At 46.1% G+C, this 18,743-nt stretch overlaps 1 protein-coding gene across 3 annotated transcripts; it reads left to right on the top strand.

The window, feature by feature from the left end:
* The first annotated feature begins 155 nt into the window (after nucleotides 1-155).
* SPRING1 (SREBF pathway regulator in golgi 1) lies at nucleotides 156-15,997 on the top strand. Of its 3 annotated transcripts, none has more exons than XM_058531497.1 (5): nucleotides 156-303; nucleotides 9,133-9,289; nucleotides 13,085-13,236; nucleotides 13,901-14,014; nucleotides 15,884-15,997. In XM_058531497.1, exons 1-5 carry the CDS (start codon nucleotides 190-192, stop codon nucleotides 15,965-15,967), a joined length of 621 nt encoding a protein of 206 aa, XP_058387480.1. In that variant the 5' UTR covers nucleotides 156-189; the 3' UTR covers nucleotides 15,968-15,997. The 3 variants fall into 3 exon arrangements, with proteins under 3 accessions (XP_058387480.1, XP_058387482.1, XP_058387481.1); XM_058531498.1 differs by having other exon boundaries at nucleotides 185-367; XM_058531499.1 differs by lacking the exon at nucleotides 9,133-9,289 and having other exon boundaries at nucleotides 156-367.
* The last annotated feature ends 2,746 nt before the right edge of the window (nucleotides 15,998-18,743 follow it).

Here is an 18,743-nt window from a genome sequence, read left to right as displayed (position 1 = left end):
GCCGCCGCTCCGCAGGGACCAATGGCAGGAGGCGGGGCGAGGCCGGCTGGTGCCGCGAGAGGCGTGGAGGCGGGGCGTGGGGCGGGGTCACGTGGGGCGGCGCGGGGTGGCTGCCGGGAGCGGGCTGGGCCGGGGGCCGCGGGGCCGGTGGCCGCCGCGAGCGATGGGGCTGCCGGCCGCGTAGGGGCCATGCCGCCCGGGCCCCGGGCCTGCCCCGCTCCGCGCCCCGGCCGCCGCGCCCCGCGTGCGCGCCGGCATGGTGAACCTGGCGGCCATGGTGTGGCGCCGGCTGCTGCGGAAGAGGTGGGTGCTCGCCCTGGTCTTCGGGCTCTCGCTCGTCTACTTCCTCAGCAGCACCTTCAAGCAGGTCAGTGCCGTCCGTCCGCCCGCCCGCCCGGGTGGGGGAGCTGCCTCCGCAGCCGCGCCGCCCACGTGTCCGGAGAGGAGGGCACGGCTGTCCCGGACTGAGGACGGGCGAGGGGACCTGGGCGGGAAGGCGCTGCTCGGTGCGGGCAGAGCCGGGACTCGAACCCTGGGCTCTGGGTCCTTACCCTGTGGCTGCGGTTACATCTGTAGCCGCCCACCAGCTTTCCACCTGCCGGTCCAGTGCCAAGAGGGATGTGCCTGTCTGACTTGATCCTCGCCGCAGTCCTGGGGGGTGGTGGCCCCCAGTTTCAGCGGGGGAAACCGCGACTCGGAAAGGCCGAGGTGGCGGGGCCAGCGCCGGTGTGCTTGGCTTCCGTTTAATTTAGGGGCTCAGTGGTCCGCCAGGGAGACCCAGGAGGACCCACAAGGTGCCCTTTCTGTGAATAATGTGGTTGGGTGGAATTTTCGCTTCCCCGCCCCCTTAGCTTTTCTTCCAGGTGAGAATTTCTGGGAGAAAAAGCAGGGTGCGTTGGTGGGAAATGTCACCCAGAGCATCAGTAAGTTTGGTTAGAAGTCCAGTTTGAGCATTTGGGTTTTTAGAAAGGGTGAGCATACCCTAGGGTGTACCCGGGACTGTCTTGGTTTATGCCATTGTTCTGATGTGGTTATTAAAAGCTCCCCTTTTCGCTGTCAAGGGCCAAGTTCGTAAAAAATACGTGTAATGAATAGGAAATAAACTATATGGTCACCCTAGTTTTATCGGATTGGTGGGGGAGCTGTGAAAAGGGAAGACAGGGAACTGTATCCTCCTCTGACCTCAGGCAAACAGAGAGGCTGAGTGCTGTAAGCCTCTTTTGTTGACCAGGATGTGTGGGTGACGTTCATGTGAACTGAGCGCTTCAGTGACTTTTGTTTTCTGCCACCTCACAGGCACCTTCACGTGGTCCTGTGTTGTCCCTTCTCTATCTGGTGTATCTCTGAGTGTTGTAGTGAGCTGGGAGTCAGACCTCTGTCTTCCTCCCTACCTGACCCACGTGATCTCTGGCGTTAGTTGTTCAAATACCAGCTGTATGCTCTTGAGATCCCACTTTATAACTCCAGGCCAGATCTGTCCAGAAAACCCTGAATTCTTACATCCAATTGCATACTTGACCTCCCTTTTTGAATGTGTTGTAGGCTTCTCAAACTTGGCCAAGACAGAGCTGTTGTTTCTCTACCACCAACACTTCCTAGTCTTCAGGCTCACTGGGTGGCATTACTGTTCACCAGGTGGTCAAGCCACAGATGCTTCCTGCTTTTCTTTCTCACTCCCCACATCCAGAGCATTGCCTCTGCCTCCAGGGTGTATCCTGAACCTTTTCATTTCCCTGATTGTCACTGCTGCCACCCTAGGTCGGGCTGCCTTCCTCTCTTGTCTGGACCACTGCAGTAGCTCACCAACAGGTCTCTGCTTCCTTTCTTGTGCTACAGTCAGTTCTCTTCCCAGCAGCAGGGTTGATAATCTTTACAGAGTCAGTCACAGCACTGCCCCGTGTATAGTGCTTCTTTGCGTTCCTGTTGCACTCGATGAAACTTCAGACTCATGCCAGGGGCTCTGCATGGTGTGTCTTTTTGGTCAGTTCAGGTCAGGCTGTTACTGCCTCAGGCCACACTGGGTGACCCAATCTAAATGACTTTAGTTTCTTGCCCATAGACCTGCTTTATTTCCTTCATGGTAGGAATCACTAAGCATTTCTTGTTCATTTCCTTGTTATCTGCCCCCTCACTCTCTCTTCTAGAATGTAATTTTCTTGAGAACAGGGACCTTTGTGTTGTTCATAGAATCCCAGCCCCTAGAACACTGCCACGCACTTCATGGACAGTCAAATATTGGTTGAACAAACAAGTGAGTCTCTTTAATTGGAATCTTTTTAATTGGGATGACTTTTCCTTTCTTCTCCGTCTGGCACGCGCACTGATTTTCCGTATCTTGACTTCGGATGCTATTTAGTCTGTGCCCTTCCCTACATCCACCTTTTAAGTACTCCGGTGCACCTTGTCCAATTTTTTTTTGTTATAGTGTGTCTTTTTAAAAAACCAGTGACCTGTGACCATAATCAGGGGAGGAGATGATTGTGAATTCCCTAAAACTTGACCAAGTGTTTGTTTTGTAGAGTTCTCTGGGTCTGCTTCCTCCACAGCCCAAGAAACACTGAGACAAACACTTGAGCTATAACTTCCCTGTCCCTGCCCATCAGCCTCTGGCAACCGCTAGTCACCTTTCTGTCTCTATGGATTTGCCTGTTCTGGACATTTCGTATAAATGGAATCGTACAGTATGTGGTCTTCTGTGTCTGGCTTCTTGCAGTGAGAAGCCAGTGTTTGCAAGGTTCATCCATGTTGTAGCATTTTATGTCCGAATATGTAATCTTCTATCGTGTGCATCTCGCACATTCTGTTTATCCATTCATCAGTTGATGGGCGCACGGCTTGTTTTCACCTTTTGGCCGTTATGAATAGTGCTGCCGTGGACATCGGTGTGCAAGGTTTTGTTTGGACATACACCTTCAGTTCTCTTGGGTATGGTCCTAGGAGTGGAATTCATGGGTCACATGGTAACTGTTGAGCTTTTTGCAGAACTGCCAGACTGTTTTCCAAGGTGCACCATTTGCAATGAACTTTCAAGAAACCACACTTGTCGAGTTTTGATGTAGTATCCGAGAAGGTTGTCCGTAATTATCTGGAGAAGCCATTAAAATACTCCTCCCATTTCCAACCACATATCTCTATGAGGTAGATTTTCTTCGTATGCTTCAGCCCAAACAACATATGGTAATAGACTGAATGCAGGGGGAGATGTGAGCATCCAGCTGTCTTCCATTAAGCCAGACATTAAAAAGATTTGCAGAAATGTAAAAACATTTTCTCTTTTCTCTAAATGTCTTCTTTCGTTTTGAAAAGCATTTTTTTTAAAAAAAAAAACTGTTGACATCTAATGGGTTCATTATTGTTATTTTTATCTTCTTCTTTTTTTTTTTTTTTTGTGAGGAAGATTAGCCCTGAGCTAACATCCATGCTAATCCTCCTCTTTTTGCTGAGGAAGACCGGCTCTGAGCTAACATCTATTGCCAATCCTCCTCCTTTTTTTTTTTCCCCAATGCCCCAGTAGATAGCTGTATGTCATAGTTGCACATCCTTCTAGTTGCTGTATGTGGGACGCGGCCTCAGCATGGCCGGAGAAGTGGTGCGTCGGTGCGCCCCTGGGATCCGAACCCGGGCCGCCAGCAGCGGAGCGCGCGCTCTTAACCGCTAAGCCACGGGGCCGGCCCTGTTACTGTTATTTTTAAATGAATGAATAGTTTATTTAAAATAAGTGTTTTAAGAATTTGTGTTTTAATTGCCAATATGACAAGTATCAACAGCCATATCCCTCATAACCCACATATTGAGGTCGTCAGTAATTTTTAAGAGTATACAGGGCCCCTGGAACCAGAATCGGGGAGCCCGTCCTGCTGGATGCTCTCCTGGGTGCATTTGAATTTGCTGTTCCTGATCTGCTCTGTGCTGCAGGTTTGGTTGTCTGCCACTCAAGAGCTGTGTGACTTGAGGCGAGTTCACTTCGTTTTGGCTAGCATCAGGTTCTTCGTCTGTCAAATGGAGATGTGATATGGACTGTGCTGGGCTGGGGGGGTTGGGATTAATTGAGCAGAGGCTGTGAAAAACCTCAGAGCTCCGTGTGATCCTTAGCTTTGCTTCAGTGAGACTATGAACTCATGAAGCAGATGTGGCCTAGAGAATAGTTGATTATTCTCTACTGCTTTGAATTCCTCTTTTCTTTGGTTTTCATGTTAATTAATGCTTTGGGGGATAGTTTAAATTGTAGAGATGGGAGCGCAGGAGAAATTAGTGACAATGGTGGGGATGCCATTGAGGGAGAGGATTGGGTGCCACGTGACTTGGGCACGTTAATTTAACAAATGTTTAGTGAACACCTACTGCGCTAGGCACTGTGTGCTCGATGATGGAGATACCATGGGGGCAAAGCAGGGGAGACCTTACTCTCCAGGAGCCTGTATTCTGCTGGGCGGTGAGGGGGAGAGATGGCAAATGAGCAAAATTCTTTCAGATAATGATGTGTGATATAAAGAAAACAAAACAAGATGCCCTGATAGAGCAGCAAGGTGGGCCCTCAGAGTGGGGCGTTTGAGCTGAGATGGAGGAAATCCCAGTCTTGGAGTCAGAAGGTCCTTAGAGGTCCTCTCGTGTAAATAAATGTTCTCGTACTTGCTCTAGAGGTGCAGTTCCTGAAAGTCTCAGGGCTATTTACATAACTCCTTGAAAACATAATGTCTTCAGCTTTAAAGTAATTAAGTAGGTAAATTGGTGCTAGGTTAGGTACTGTCTAAAGTAAAGTGTAATAAATAAATCGTAGGAGTTGCTGATCTGTTGTTTTGTTTTTCACTGATCCCCAAGGTACATATATTTTCCAGAAAGTTCGTAAAGTGCTGCACATGGTAGAGGAAGAAAAGAATTACCTGTCATCTCACCAGCCAGAGGGATTCACTGATGACGTGGGCGTATTTTCTTCCTTCATTTTTCACTTTTTAAAAATATAATTGGGGCATACTGTTTCTTCACTTAACATGTGCCCATTTTCCCCATCTTTAAAAGCTCTTTGTAGGTACATTTTTTAATAACTAAAATTTTCCATAATCAGGCTGCGTTTAGCCATTCCCCAGGTGTTAGACATTCGGGATGCCCTCTGCCTTTATCCCCTTGTGTTTTCTTTTCTTTTTTGAGAACCGTAAGCAAATCTTTTAATGATGATGCCTTATGTTTAAGTGCTTTACTACATGGGACATTTATCTCATTTGACCCTTATGATAACCCCTGAAAAATAGACAGGACAGTTATTAAAATACCCATTTTTAAATCAGAGGTTAAGTAACATAACATTAGTAATAGAAACATTTCTGTAGCTGCTTACAGTTGGTGAAGAAAGTTCTCGTGTATCTTTTCCCTCCTTTTTGTCCCCGTTCTTTTCGTCGTACCCCGGTGTACCCCGTGTGGACGTCTGGTGTGGGTGGTTGCTCTGGTTTCTGTGCTGCCTCTTTACCAACTGCCCTGGAGGCTCTTTGAGAATCGAGATCCTGACTACTTTGTCTCTATTTCCTTAACGCATTGTAAGAGCTCCATACCCTTGAATGAATCTTGAATGAAAAAGATATGTATAAAGGAAGCTTAAAATTGAGACAACCTAATAGGTCAGTGGAACAGTTTGGGAAAGGTTTAAAACCACCCGTCCAATGAAGGAACCCCTCGGTCCCCCTCATCACACCCTTTGCGAGACTGGACCTTCAGAAAAGCGAATCTGTGCTCCTTCATTACATTGGCCGTTGTGTCTTACACAATCTCTTGTACAATCTTGTTTCTTTTTTCTTTTGCTGAGGAAGATTGGCCCTGAGCTAACACCTGTGCCCATCTTCCTATTTTTTTTTTTTTTCTTTTTTTTTAATGTGGGACGCCTGCCACAGCATGGTTTGGTGAGCGGTACATAGGTCCGCGCCTGGGGTTCTGAACCTGTGAACCCTGGGCTGCCAAAGGGGAGCGCGCAAACTAACCGCTACGCCACTGGGCCAGCCCCTCTTGTCCAATCAAAAACAGATTACCCATTCCTTTTGGCAAGGTCTTGAATACTCATGTTTGAAAGCAAGTTCCAGCTGGGAGAATGGCCTTCCTGTTTACTAGGAGCATGGTTATGTGGAGGAGGCCCCTCTGGGATGCACTTGTCCATGAGCTGTTGTTTTCTTTGAGGAAGAATAACAGAATAGTTTGAGAGTAATGTTAAGAGCACTTTCAACCTTGTCGTGAGATCCAGTTTACTCTACTGTGACCAGCCTCTTAATAGTCTTTATGGCTACCAGTTTATCTAGGGTAGCATTTGCAGCTCAGTGTAGTTTGCACATGGCTTGATTGTGCAGTTAACTGACGTGATCCCAGCAGAGCGGAGGAGTGGATTTACAGGTAGTTAAGCAGTGTACACCTCAGTGATTTGTCCATATTCCCAGGGCTTCCGTACCAACCAAGGAATTCAGATGTTGTTTTTGTGTAACCCATCCTGTTCCTGCTAGTGCCAGTTCTTTCCTTTAAAAGAAACAAAAGGGGGGCAGAATAGAAATTAAAGCCACCTTGAAGGGCTTTAGTAATTTAGTAAATTAGGGCTTGGTAAATTAAAGAACAAAATCCAGTACTGGTGCGGTGGTGGTAACGTGAGCTTGGTTATGTAAATGCTGGTAATACTGCAAATGGTAGATAGAAGTTTGGGGAAGTTTTTTTGACACTTCATAGCACTGGCTCTACTTCTAATAATAACGACTACTACCAATTATTCAAGAGCATAAACAAATGCTCTACATTTTTATCACAGTGCTGTATATGATAACAAAAACCTGGGATGGGCTTAAATGCTGATGTGTAGAGGATGTGTTTACTAAATTATGGCACATCAACACGATGGATTGTTATACAGCCTTGAAAATGCGATTATCAAGATAATGTAAGTGCTTGCATGGTTTACCATCCAATTAGTGTCAGGAAGAGCTGAATACAAAGTATTCTAATTTGTAGTGTAAATGCTGGGGTCAAAGGCTAAAAGTTAGTATGCAGAAATAGATATAGCTTTATTTAAGTTGTGGGATCATGGGTAAGTTTTGTCTTTAATGTTGGCAATCATTTTTTTAAATAAACTTTTTATTTTGGCATAATTATAGATTTACAGAAAAGTTTCAAGCATAGTGTAGAGTTCCCAGAGATTCCTCACTTAGCATCTCCTGTTGTTAATGATAAGCATGTTTTTAATAATGTTTTTATCATTTTATTTTAAATTAAAAATGAAAATATTCCAAAAATGATAAAAGATATTAATAATCACCTATGTCCTTTCCATTTAATAGTCTATAATATATATTTTCATGACTTTATCTCAGCTCTTACAAACCTGCATGTGTATTTATTATACTTATTATCATAATATAATGTGTGATAATATGCATGTTATTTTGTAACTTGCTTTTTTAACTTAATAATATACTATGGACATCCAGTGGTCTACAACCCTGTCTGTGTCTTAAAATCATCTGGGTGCTTTAAAATATTGACTCCCAGGTCCCATCCACAGAGTTTTACTCAGTCTGGAGTCAGGCTCAGGAATCAGAATTTGTTTTAAGGCCCCTACGTAATCTGATGTGCAAGTCAGGTTTAAGAACCACTACGCTAGATAAATACGTAACAGTCGTGTTGAGGGTTTTCTGTAAGAGCCATAGCTATAATAGCCATAGCTATACCTATGTATATTCCATCGTTTTTCTGTTGTTGGGTTTCCAGGGTTTTTTCTACCATATGAACAGTGCTGTAGTAAACTTCCTGGTGCGTCCTCACACCAGGTACTTTCTATGGGATAGGCCTCAAAAATGTGTTTGCTGGCACCAGCCTGGTGGCATAGTGGTTAAGTTCGCATGCTCCCCTTTGGCGGCCTGGGGTTTGGGTCCTGCACACGGACCTACACACATCAAGTCATACTGTGGCGGTGTCCCACATACAAAATACAGGAAGACTGGCACCGATGTTAGCTCAGGGACAGTCTTCCTTACCAAAAAAAATGTGTTTGCTGTGCCAAAGTGTATGTGGATATGTATGTTTTAAATATTAATAGCTCCTCCCAGATTACTTTCTTAAAGAAATCTTAGTAACTTGAAAGATCTTTCCCATTAAAGTATATAACCTTTGCCATCAAACTTTCAAAGTTAGTCCCTTTTGCTCAAACAGTGACAAATGACAGATCATTCTTAATGGTAAAAGCCACAGAACTCTATTAAAATGGTAGAGTGTTTCAAGTATATAAAAAGCGTTTGGGAGGGAGTCTTTTGTAATTGTTTTGTTTTCGACAATAGGTTGGGTTCAGAAGATGGCTGTCTCGTGCCTGGCTTGTTTCCTGGTGCTCCGGCCTCTTCCTCCTTAGTTTCTTTAATAGTACAGGAAAGGCAGTTTGAAAGCTCGACTTGGAGGCTCGGAGAAAGGGTCTAACCTCCTGCCTCTAGAGCAGCTCTCCACTTTGCGTGTCCAGGTGAAGGGCTGGCTGGCAAGGATGTCTTTTGTAAAGAAAGGTATATTGTAAAGGTTACATACTTAGTATTTTTTCATAGAAGTTTTCAAGTTGACGTGCTTTTTCTTTTCCCTAAAATCAGTCTCCTAATTCAGTATTCCCATAAGTCTACCACCGAAGTACTCGTAACTGGAAATGAAAGTGACCTTGTGCTCTAGATGTATCTGGATAGTGTCTGAAGTGACAGCTGCAAATTTGATTTGAAATTTCCCCTTCTATTTTAAAAGTGTATTCAAATTTTACATTCTATTCCACAATGTACTGGTTTTAATATAAAAAAATAAATGATTTGCCATCAGAAAGAAAAAGTTCAAAACTTTTCCCTCCAAATTTTTCCACAAAATTAACACTTTCATGCACATGTATAATGTGCACGTAATCCAGGGGCCATTTGTGTAAGCGTATCAGTTTTGAAGCATAGCCCTAATTTATTACTTTTTCCTACAGGTTATTTTGCATTTTATTTTATAACTTTGGCTCAGACTTTGCTCCTACCAGGGGAATGCAGCTTCCTGTTGTACAAGCTTTTTTACATTGTTTCTGTCCTGTTACTGTAGTTTTTTGAGAAATTGGGTGAAAGTGCAAGAAACGGTACATTAACCTTCTCATTTATGGTCTCTTTGTAGGAGGAGAGGGCAGTGAGAGATCGGAATCTCCTCCAGGTTCAAGACCACGATCAGCCCATTCTGTGGAAAGTGCAGTTCAACCTGGGCAACAGCAGCCGGCCCAGCAACCAGTGCCGGAACTCCATTCAAGGGAAGCACCTCATCACCGATGAGCTAGGTGAGGCTGGCTGCCCCCTCTCCCGCGGTCACTGAAATACTCCTGTGTGGCCACGCGCAGGGTTTTTTAGTGGGGATTTTATACAGTGCCTTTCCCCTTCTTACTCATTTCTAACATTTCTCACATCTTCTTTGTCTTTCATACCTCAGTTATCAGATCCCTTCAAAGTCAGAGCAGTTGGTTTGATAATTCTAACTCTGAAGTTCCTTGTGCCTGTAGCTTATGGTTGAGGCATTTTATCGTGTGTCAGCCCCTAGGCCTCTTCCTGCCAGTCTCTTCCCAGCCCCAGTATTTTCAGGTCTTGCCAGTCTTTTCTTCTCACCAGGATGGTGAACTCTATAGGGTAAGAGTTTTCCTCCTTGGTGACCTGAATACTGTCACGTAGTGTTGACACTTAGGAAATGCACTTGTCGACTGACGGACTGATGAGATCATCTCAAATGAACTGTAAACCGATTCAAAATGCGTTACTCTTACCATTCAAACGTCAGTCTGCTTGTTTTGCTGCTTTCTCCCCGAGTTTTCTCGCCTCCTTTCAGTCTGTGAGAAAGGCGGTTCCTGCGCGGGGGAGGTGGGTGGGTTAGACAACTGCTAGAGCTCTGCCACTTCACCTCAGTCTCCCCAAAGAGGGGCCCCACTCATGCTCAGCCTGCGTTAGTGGAGCTCTTCCTGCGTGCTGGGCGCTGGGCCAGGAGCTCTCCTTGGATATCTCATTTGAGTTTCGCAGCAGTCCTATGAAGGGTAGATCTTGCTGTTGTCACTTTACAGGTGAAGACATAGGCACCAGAAGGTTAAGGCACTTGCCTAAAATGGCAAGGACTTTTATAAACCATAAACAGGGTGCCATTATCACACCAAAAAAGTAACACTTCTCCTTAATGTCAAGTACCCGAACAGTGTTCAGAGTTCCCTGATTGTTTTACACATTATTTTTTATTTTTTTACCTGGTAGTTTGCAGATAACCTGGTTGGTTGGTTTGTTTGCAAGAGGAAGTTTTACTCTGTTTCAAAGAGTCTCAGAACAAATGGATTATGAACATGACAATACTGAAGTTGACACAGGTAACCTTGAATTAGAATCTTCAAGCTGAACAAAATGAAGACACATGCTGTCTTTAAAATGAAAACTACAGTGCATTATTGTTTTTTTTTTTAAAAAGTTTGCGTTCCAGGGGCCGGCCTGGTGGTGTAGTGGTTAAGTTCGCACGCTCTGCTTTGACGGCCTGATCCTGGGCATGGACCTACTCAACACTCATCAAGCCATGCTGAGGTGGCATCCCACATAGAAGAACTAGAAGGATCTACAACTAGGATATACAACTATCTACTGGGGCTTTGGGGAGAAAAGAGAAAAAGAGGAAGATTGCCAACAGATGTTAGCTCAGGGCCAACCAACCAACCTCAAAAAAAAATAAATTTGCATTCCCATCAAAATAAAAAAACAAAAAATTTCCCAAAAAGATCTCAAAGGCATCAGACCAAATGAGATTATTTGGAATTAAAGGAAGGAATCAGGAAAACCCCCCCACCGAGGGTAAAAGAGCTGGAAAATTTTGCACAAAAATGTGCTGACAACTCAGCAGTGATGCCTGTGCCAAGCTCGGTCTTTAAGAGCACATTGAAGAAGCGAATAATATTGCAAATAACCTGTTTTTTTTTTTTTTTTTTTTTTTTTTTTAACAGAGTAAAGTTTGGCAAAGGCACAAGATGGCACAGCTAGTCAGTGGGCAGACCCAGGGCTGGGACTGAATTGGAGTTCAGTGCTTTTTTTCTTATAGACTGTCTTGTTTGTATGACACTCAGAAGATGTGTAGTCTTATGCCTTGACTTTAATATGTAATATTAGGTATGAATGACAATTTGTTATAACTAGCAAAAGAATAGTTTTCGTCTGATTAATTCAAGTGAGACAGAGACTCTCAGACTTCTTAAGTAAAAAGTTCCAAGAATCAATCAATAAAAACCCAAGAGCCATTGATTTTATTTGACCTCCGTGAATGTGGGAGCGGAGATAAGCAGTGATTGCAGGAATTTATGCCTTTTAGCAAGCAGCTACCACCACAGATGTTGCCAGGGTAACCTGTTATTAAGTAAGACAACCAATCAGAATTATAAACTTTTCAAAGGTTAGAAATTAATTTCCCAGCCAATAGCAGCACACTCTGGGGTGGTGATCGCACAGGAGTCCTTGTTGGAAGTGGCGTTTGCACGAGTAGATTTATGATGCAAAAGGAGGACTCTTGACGAGCTTCCTTTGACCAGAAATTAGAAAGACCTGTGGTCCCAAGACTAAATATTGGCAGCTCGCACCAGGGAGAAAAAGGCGGCCTGAGACGCTGACTTGTAGAAAAGGGAAAAGGGCAGAAAGAGAAGTTCAGCAAGCGGAGTTTAGGTCACCTTGTATTTTACATCTTCCTGACACAGAGGTGATAAGGCTGCTATGTATTTGGGCAGAATTTTGAGAAACATGCTGGCTTATTTGATTTTGTATGTGTGTTTATTTATAATCCCTGTGAGGAAGATGAGTTAGAATAGTTAGGAAGAATCCCAGAAACATTCACTGTGGCATCAGAACCGTCCTCTCTTAATTTAGAAGACAGATTGGCATGGTTAAAACAACAGCAAGAAGCACCAGTTCCCAGGTAACTGGGAGCTGGTTCTTTCGAGGCCTCAGTTTTCCAGGTGTTAAGTGAGGGCCCTTTCAGTCTCTTCCATTGTTATTTTACTGGTGCCTCCTGCTTTTGCACAGACTTTGTTTTCCAGAGTAGTTTCTGAAAACAACCTCAGACTTCACCAAGTCTCATTCCCTGGGGATTAAGGAGCTGGGGCATTTGGAATGGAATGAGGCTAGGAACAGCTGCTCTGCACCTGTGGGCCTGGGCATACACCTGTGGACCCGTGTGTGTGCACCTGTGAGCTTGTGCCTGCACCTGGGAGTTTCCCAAGGGCCAACTGGTGTCCCTCATGCAATTATTCCTGCATTTTTCTGTCCCACTCCCAGAAGAATGTACAGAAATGTGTATTTAGAAAGTCTGAATGATAAATTAGCTTTTGTAAGGAGATTCCTTCCTTAAAGTTGAGCCTGGATTGAGTGGGCTGGAGGGAGTGTGTATGTATAGACGATGGGATTTATGAGGAATGGAGGGAATTAGGAGAATTTTTCTTCCTTGGGTATTAGAGAACTCACATTCCCTAATGCTGAGGGGTAATTGAATCCCTGGCATATATATTTACAAACAGCCTAAATCAATTTAGAAAGGTTTGGTGTGACTATTTCTGTTTAACAAATCCTCCAAACTACTAAATAAATGGCAGACATTTAAAAGATATTGTACAGAGTGGGGTTTTGTTTGTTTTTTTATTTAGAAAGATCTCACTTTCGGGACTGAATGCCTTGGTTTTCCCTATTTTCAGATTTTTGTTTGAAAAAGAATGACAGTTTTCTTCAGGCATACATGAAAGAATGGCTTGCATCGGTTAGAACAGGAGAACATAGGTGTGACTTGGCGTGATGATTGAATCAAGTACAGGACAGCAGACTGACGGTTCATTTTAGGTGGATTAGGATGTGTCGATTATAATATGGGACTCTGTGTTTCCTTAAACTCCCACACATGGGAGCAAGCCCTAATGACAGTGTGTCTGAATCCTGGCTCTTTGGAGCTTAGGCTGCCCTGGGCTCCAGGTTCTGTCTCCGTGTTCTTTGGGTGTTTACCAGCCTTGCTGCTTCGTGATCGCCCGGTGGGGAGGCGGGGGACTGCTGGTGTTATGCTCAGGTCCGTCTCTGACTTGCAGGGTACGTGTGTGAAAGGAAGCATTTGCTGGTGAATGGCTGCTGTAACGTCCACATCCCCAGCACCAAGCAGTACTGCTGCGACGGCTGCTTGTCCAGTGGCTGCTGCAGCGCGTACGAGCACTGCGTCTCCTGCTGCCTGCAGCCCAACAAGGTATGGAGACTGGCTCCTGGTCTGCATCGACTTTTTTTCTTTCCGCCTTTATTTTATGATGAGCGTTGGACTCTTTGTGTGAGATTCTTTTGAAAATAGAACCTAGAAGTCCTGGGAACTTTGTAGGTGTCAGAAATTGCTGCTGGGGCTGGCCCCGTGGCATAGTGGGTAAGTCCGGCCTGGTTAAGTCCGGCCTGCTCTGCTTCGGCGGCCCAGGTTCGCGGGTTCGGATCCTGGGCATGGACCTACACCACTCTGTCAGCCATGCTGGGGCAGCTACCCGCATACAGAATAGGAAGATTGGCACAGATGTTAGCTCAGGGACGATCTTCCTCAAGCGAAAAAAGAGGAAGATTGGCAACAGGTGTTAGCTCAGGGAGAGACTTCCTCAGCAAAAAAAAAAAAATTGCTGCTGGGAAGTAGCCTTTGTCTACCAGCAACGGAGGTGGTTCCTAGTGCCCTGAACGGTTCTTTTGCAGAATGGACCGTTGTGTTGCTAAGCCAATATTAATGAGTAAGATACCAGCGCTCATGCTCGCTTGGACTCCTCTCTCTACCCTCCCTCCCCGGCATCTGCAGGCTCTTAGTTTAGGAGAAATATCCAAGGTTACCTTGTGCTACTGAGTCTGGAATTTATTACAGGTACTAACTTTTATTTCCGTAGCAACTTCTCCTGGAGCGCTTCCTCAACCGGGCAGCCGTGGCGTTCCAGAACCTCTTCATGGCAGTCGAAGATCACTTTGAATTGTGTTTGGCTAAATGCAGGACCTCATCCCAGGTCAGGAGCTGGGATGCCTCTAGCTGGAGGATGGCGGGTGGGAATCAGGGGCTAGAAGGAAACTCAGAAATACGCACTGGGGGCCTATTGGTGGCGTCATGATGGAGAAGAGAGTCCAGTGAAGCTGTGTAGAGCTTGCTTTGGTGGAATGACAGTGTTGAGAGTGTCAACATGAGATTTATACAAGTTAGGGAAGTAAAATGTTTATATTAAATCAAGGTCTACTCAACTTGCATCTCTCCTGTCTGATTGGCATGTCTGCACTTTAAGTGGAAGCTTGAAATTATTCTTAAGTCTGGGTGGAGTCCTAATTGTCCCGTTCCTGAGAGAAGTTCTCTCTAGCTGTCTTTGACTGAAATTTGACTAAGGCTTTCCAGCAACCACTCGGTTAGAGTGAGTAGTGATTTGTTCTGGAACAGAGTTGTGGTTTATTTTAGGATTTAAGGGGATGGGGCAGGTGGGTGTTTAAAAATACATGAATAAATGTGTAGGTTGTCAAGCTCTCGATCCTTATTAGCCTGCTGTCGTTAAATGCTTGCTCATTGGGCCCTGAACGTCGCAGCTGCTGCTCAAAGCGCCTGAGAGCTTTGCTTTCCCATCGCTCTGTGTCCTCAGCCCTCTGCTTCTGTGGTCAGCAGTGTTGGAGCTGTCTTTGTAAAATCCCCAGGCATGTTGATTATACAAACACGCTTCTGGCTTCTGTTCATGGTGTCTCCGAGATTGTACGGGCCTCGTCTGAGATAACTTACTTGTTCGTCATTCTCTGGAACTCTCGGACCCTTTGCCAGATTTCTGTAGTCCACCTCTTGATTTTATGGTGCTTTTTATGTCTCTGGTCTGCTCTGAGAGCATTCGGCATCACTGTCAGTGTTTCAGGGATTATAATGAGCATTTGAGAACAAGAAGAATTTCCTGATGGTCTTGTTTTGCTGAAAGAGCTTCCCACTTGAATGGGCTTTAAAGGAAATGTGGAGGAAGGCTGAACACGTGACTCGTATTGATTCAGATTCTCTCTCATTCTGAGAAATGCTAGAAAAGGCGAAATACTTTCTCTTCATAACTGATAAAACCAAGGCGTTATTACCATTATTTAGGGAAGGTGCTGAGCTTTCTGACTTTGTCTTTTTGTCGTGAAGAGAGATTTCCCAGTTACCAATTTGGTTTGATAGCAGTATCCCAAGAAAGAGAAGATTTGGCTGTCTCTAAATTGGATTAATACTTACAATTTAGATGTTGAGCGTTGCTGTTGGGTTAATTAATGAACTCTAGACCAGCCAAAAACTCAAGTTGCTTGTTTGAAAACAAATTGCTGAAAAACTAGCCATCAGGAGGATTGTCTGTTTTAAATCACACTTCACGTTTGCTGAGCCAAGTGAGGCTCATGTTGTGTTGTGGGCCTTGGCTTGTGGGCCAAACCTTTAGGTATATAAAACTTTATGATAGTGACCTGAAGTGGATCTCCTTCATCTCTGCAGGGTTCAGTACCAGGAATTGAATTTTTCTGAACCACAGAGTCAGGTGCAAAACACCCATTGGATCTTAATCTAACCTAAAATCATTTGAGAAAAATTCATGTCCTGAGTTGCCCCGGTCACAGCTCGGTTGTTAAAAAACTCACTGGTGTACATAAAAAGAAACAATCACTCAGTGCTCTTATGTCCATTTCATGTTCTTCATTGGCATTCTGTGTTGCACATCTGCTGTTGTTCCAGAAAGTGCCTTGGAGCCTTGTAGTGCCGTCTGGAGATGGACTGGGCCAGGCTCCTGCGGGGCGTGTCTGACAGCAGCCCCGCTTTGAGTGGGGCCGTCCTGAGAGGGAGAGGGGTGGCCTGCTCTCTCACGGCGCTCTTCTCTTCTCTTCGCCAACAGAGCGTGCAGCACGAGAACACCTACAGGGATCCCATAGCGAAGTACTGCTACGGAGAGAGCCCCCCGGAGCTCTTCCCCGCCTGATGGGCGCAGAGGACCCGACTCGCGGGCGAGGAGGCGCCGCCGAGGAGCCTGCAGCCTGCAGCCTGCAGCCGGGCCTCGGCGTTCTCTGTCCGTGGAAGAGGGCGGCGGCGGCGGAGCGCTTGGCTTTGACCGCTTCCTGTGTTGTGCTCTTGGCGTCATTCACCGTGAGCATCACCAGACGGGACTGTTCTGTGACGCAGCTGGGAAACGCCGGCGGGTCCCCTTCGGAGAGGACAGACTGCAGGCGAGCCCGCCGGGGGGTCGGCTCTCTGGGCCTCGACCACTGCAGCTGCCGGGGGACCTGTGGGCGCCCAGGGTCTCATCGGCCCTCACTGTAAAGTTATTTATTGGGTTTCTCTGGAGTAGTGGGAGAATTACAGTGTTTTATGTAGGAAAACCCCTTGCCTTGAGAGTTGAATACATTCAAGGAAATTATTGTTGCTTTTCTTGTTTTCTGTGTTCTTGGGCTTTGTGAGTGAAATCATCCCTTCACCCAGGTAAAATGTTTGGCCTCCTAGAACGTGCGTGATCTCTCAGGGTAGTTATTTTTGGTTTTGTTTTAAGAGCATCTTCAGGAGTGGGCCCTGAACACCATATCCTGACTTCTAAAATTGTCTAGAAACTCGAAGATACTCCACTCTAATCGTGTGCCAACGTCCTAGCAGCTGGCACCATGTGCCCTCAGGTTGTTTCTAGTGGTGTTTTGTATCCTCATATATCTGTGTGAGCACCGTTTTGCCAGAAATTCTGACTTACTGTCCCGGAGGAGTCGGTTCTCGTGTGCTGTGCTGTGTTGACGTGACTGTGGTCTGCTCAGCCGTGGTGCGGTGGGAGCTCAGCAGGGTCTCCGGCGGCCTCCTCTCCTCTCCTGTCGTGGAGACCCGGTGTTAACGGTGATTCCCAGATGGAGACTCCTCAGGCAGCTGGCTGTCCGCAGCCATTCTTGAGTGCTTCAGCTTTGGGGGGATGTAACAGGTGTGGAGTTCGGTTTCCCTGTGATTTGCAGAGAAGAGGAAGAGAGCCCGAGTTTCTCTCAAGATGCTGAAAGACACTTCATCTCCTGTCAGTGGGACAAATCGGTGAGCGCTGGCCGTGCAGGTGGCTGGCCTCATGCTCGGCTGCTCCCCTTAACTCTAGTGCAACACTGTGTCTCTGCTCAAGGCCGAGAATCCTTGGTCCTCAGATCAGGACATGGTGCCCCTCGAGTGGCACGGCTCTTTCCTCTCGGGTCACAGCATCGCCCAGCTCCTTCCTGGACGCCCTCACTCACCCCGGGATCGGGCAAGGTCTTGGTCATTTTTTTCGTTGTTGACCTTGGAGTGCTAGTTTTACAGTCTGCTTTCGACTTTTTTTTTTTTTTTTTTCCAGTGGAGCCTTTTCTTTGGGCCACGTTTGCCTTCCAGTGTGTTTCTGCAACATGGAGCAGTAATTTCCCTTAACCTCCTCCTGTTACTTCTTACACTTGTCTTCCCAAAGTAGGCGTCCCCCTAAATAAGCTTTCTGAGAGGGCAAACCGCCTGGCAACTGTTTAATGTTAGATCCCGAGAAGTGTGTGCAGTTTGCATTGGACTTTTCAGCTTCTCCGTGTATTCGCGGGGCTAAATCAGACTTCGTATGAGGAAGAAGTGCGCGCTTCGGGCTGATTTTCCATCTTGTTCCTTGTTGTAACTCATCTGTCTTCTGTTGGTCGTCGCTGGTGTCAGCCTCTCCTTGAGCGTATTTGAGCTCTTGAACGACATACGGTATCTAATGTGAAAGTTTGTATCCGAGGTCAGCCTGTGCCTCTTCACGTCGTACGTGAATGTTGACCAGCACGTTTTGGGTTTTCAGCCGTGTGGTAGAGAGTTAAGCTCGCTCGTATGCCCACCTCGTAGATGAGGAGATAGTGAGAGGTGAGGTGACTTTGCAGAGTCCTCACTGCGACATAACGATTTAACTGACAAAGCAAGAACTTCATCTGCGGCCCCAGGGCTCCAGGCCCACCGTCCTCCCCCCTGCCTCTTGCCAGCTCCAGCACTGATTCATCCGTAAACATCCCCCTGAGAGTGCACGGATTTCAGTCGTCCAGGCCATAAGAGGAGAGAGGTGGTATGAGTAGCCAAATTGGGTCGATAATCCAAAGGTCATTTTCATTTGGCCCTGGGATGTGTTTTTTGTACTTAAGTCGATTAGGGGCACGCTCTCTGATTTGGAAACTCACAAGGCTGCAGATACATTGTGAGGCCTCCCTAGCCTTCCAACCTGAGACCCCTCCCTGCTCCCCACCTTCTGGTTTGTTTCTGGTTCCCTCCCTGAGGGTTTTTGGGTTAGGGAACTTGTCTTAGTTTTATATGCCCAGAGCCTAGGAAAGTACATGATACATGTTGGGATTTTAGGTAAGGATCAAAGAAGGGACGAAAACACCTTTAGTTTAGGAAAAAGTTTACTAAATACTGAATGTGTGGGGCTAAAGGTAATTGAGTAGGTCTAAGCATTTCCCCCAGTTCTGAATCTTTATTGCCACGCTTGTTGCTGGAGCAATTGAGATAAGTCCTCACAGGGAAAGAAGCAGACAGTAGAGTAGGGGAAAGGACGTGGAGACAGACATGTGCAAAGGAGGGTGCCCTGCCTCCACCAGCATGGGACTTGGGGTGGCCCTAGACCCCGTGATGCTGCAGCTGGCAGAAAAGCAGAATATAGGGTTTTAGAGCAGGGGGGGCAGCTCTCATCCTGCTCCCAAGAGTATTCGGAGGGCCTCTGGGGAAGCCTCAGTTGGTATGGCTGCAAAGGAAGGTGG

The sequence above is a fragment of the Diceros bicornis genome, chromosome 35, assembly GCF_020826845.1.
Source record: "Diceros bicornis minor isolate mBicDic1 chromosome 35, mDicBic1.mat.cur, whole genome shotgun sequence".
In the NCBI taxonomy this organism is placed as follows: Eukaryota; Metazoa; Chordata; class Mammalia; order Perissodactyla; family Rhinocerotidae; genus Diceros; species Diceros bicornis.
The sequence above is the reverse complement of the archived record's forward strand: the minus strand, read 5'-3'. Positions and strand labels throughout refer to the sequence as shown.

Excerpts from the sequence above, each read along its gene's own strand:
- SPRING1 (XM_058531497.1), top strand. The coding sequence starts at position 190 with ATGCCGCCCGGGCCCCGGGCCTGCCCCGCTCCGCGCCCCGGCCGCCGC. Across the intron at positions 9,290-13,084 it reads CCTCATCACCGATGAGCTAG|GGTACGTGTGTGAAAGGAAG; the intron begins GTGAGGCTGGCT and ends TCTGACTTGCAG. Across the intron at positions 13,237-13,900 it reads GCTGCCTGCAGCCCAACAAG|CAACTTCTCCTGGAGCGCTT; the intron begins GTATGGAGACTG and ends TTATTTCCGTAG.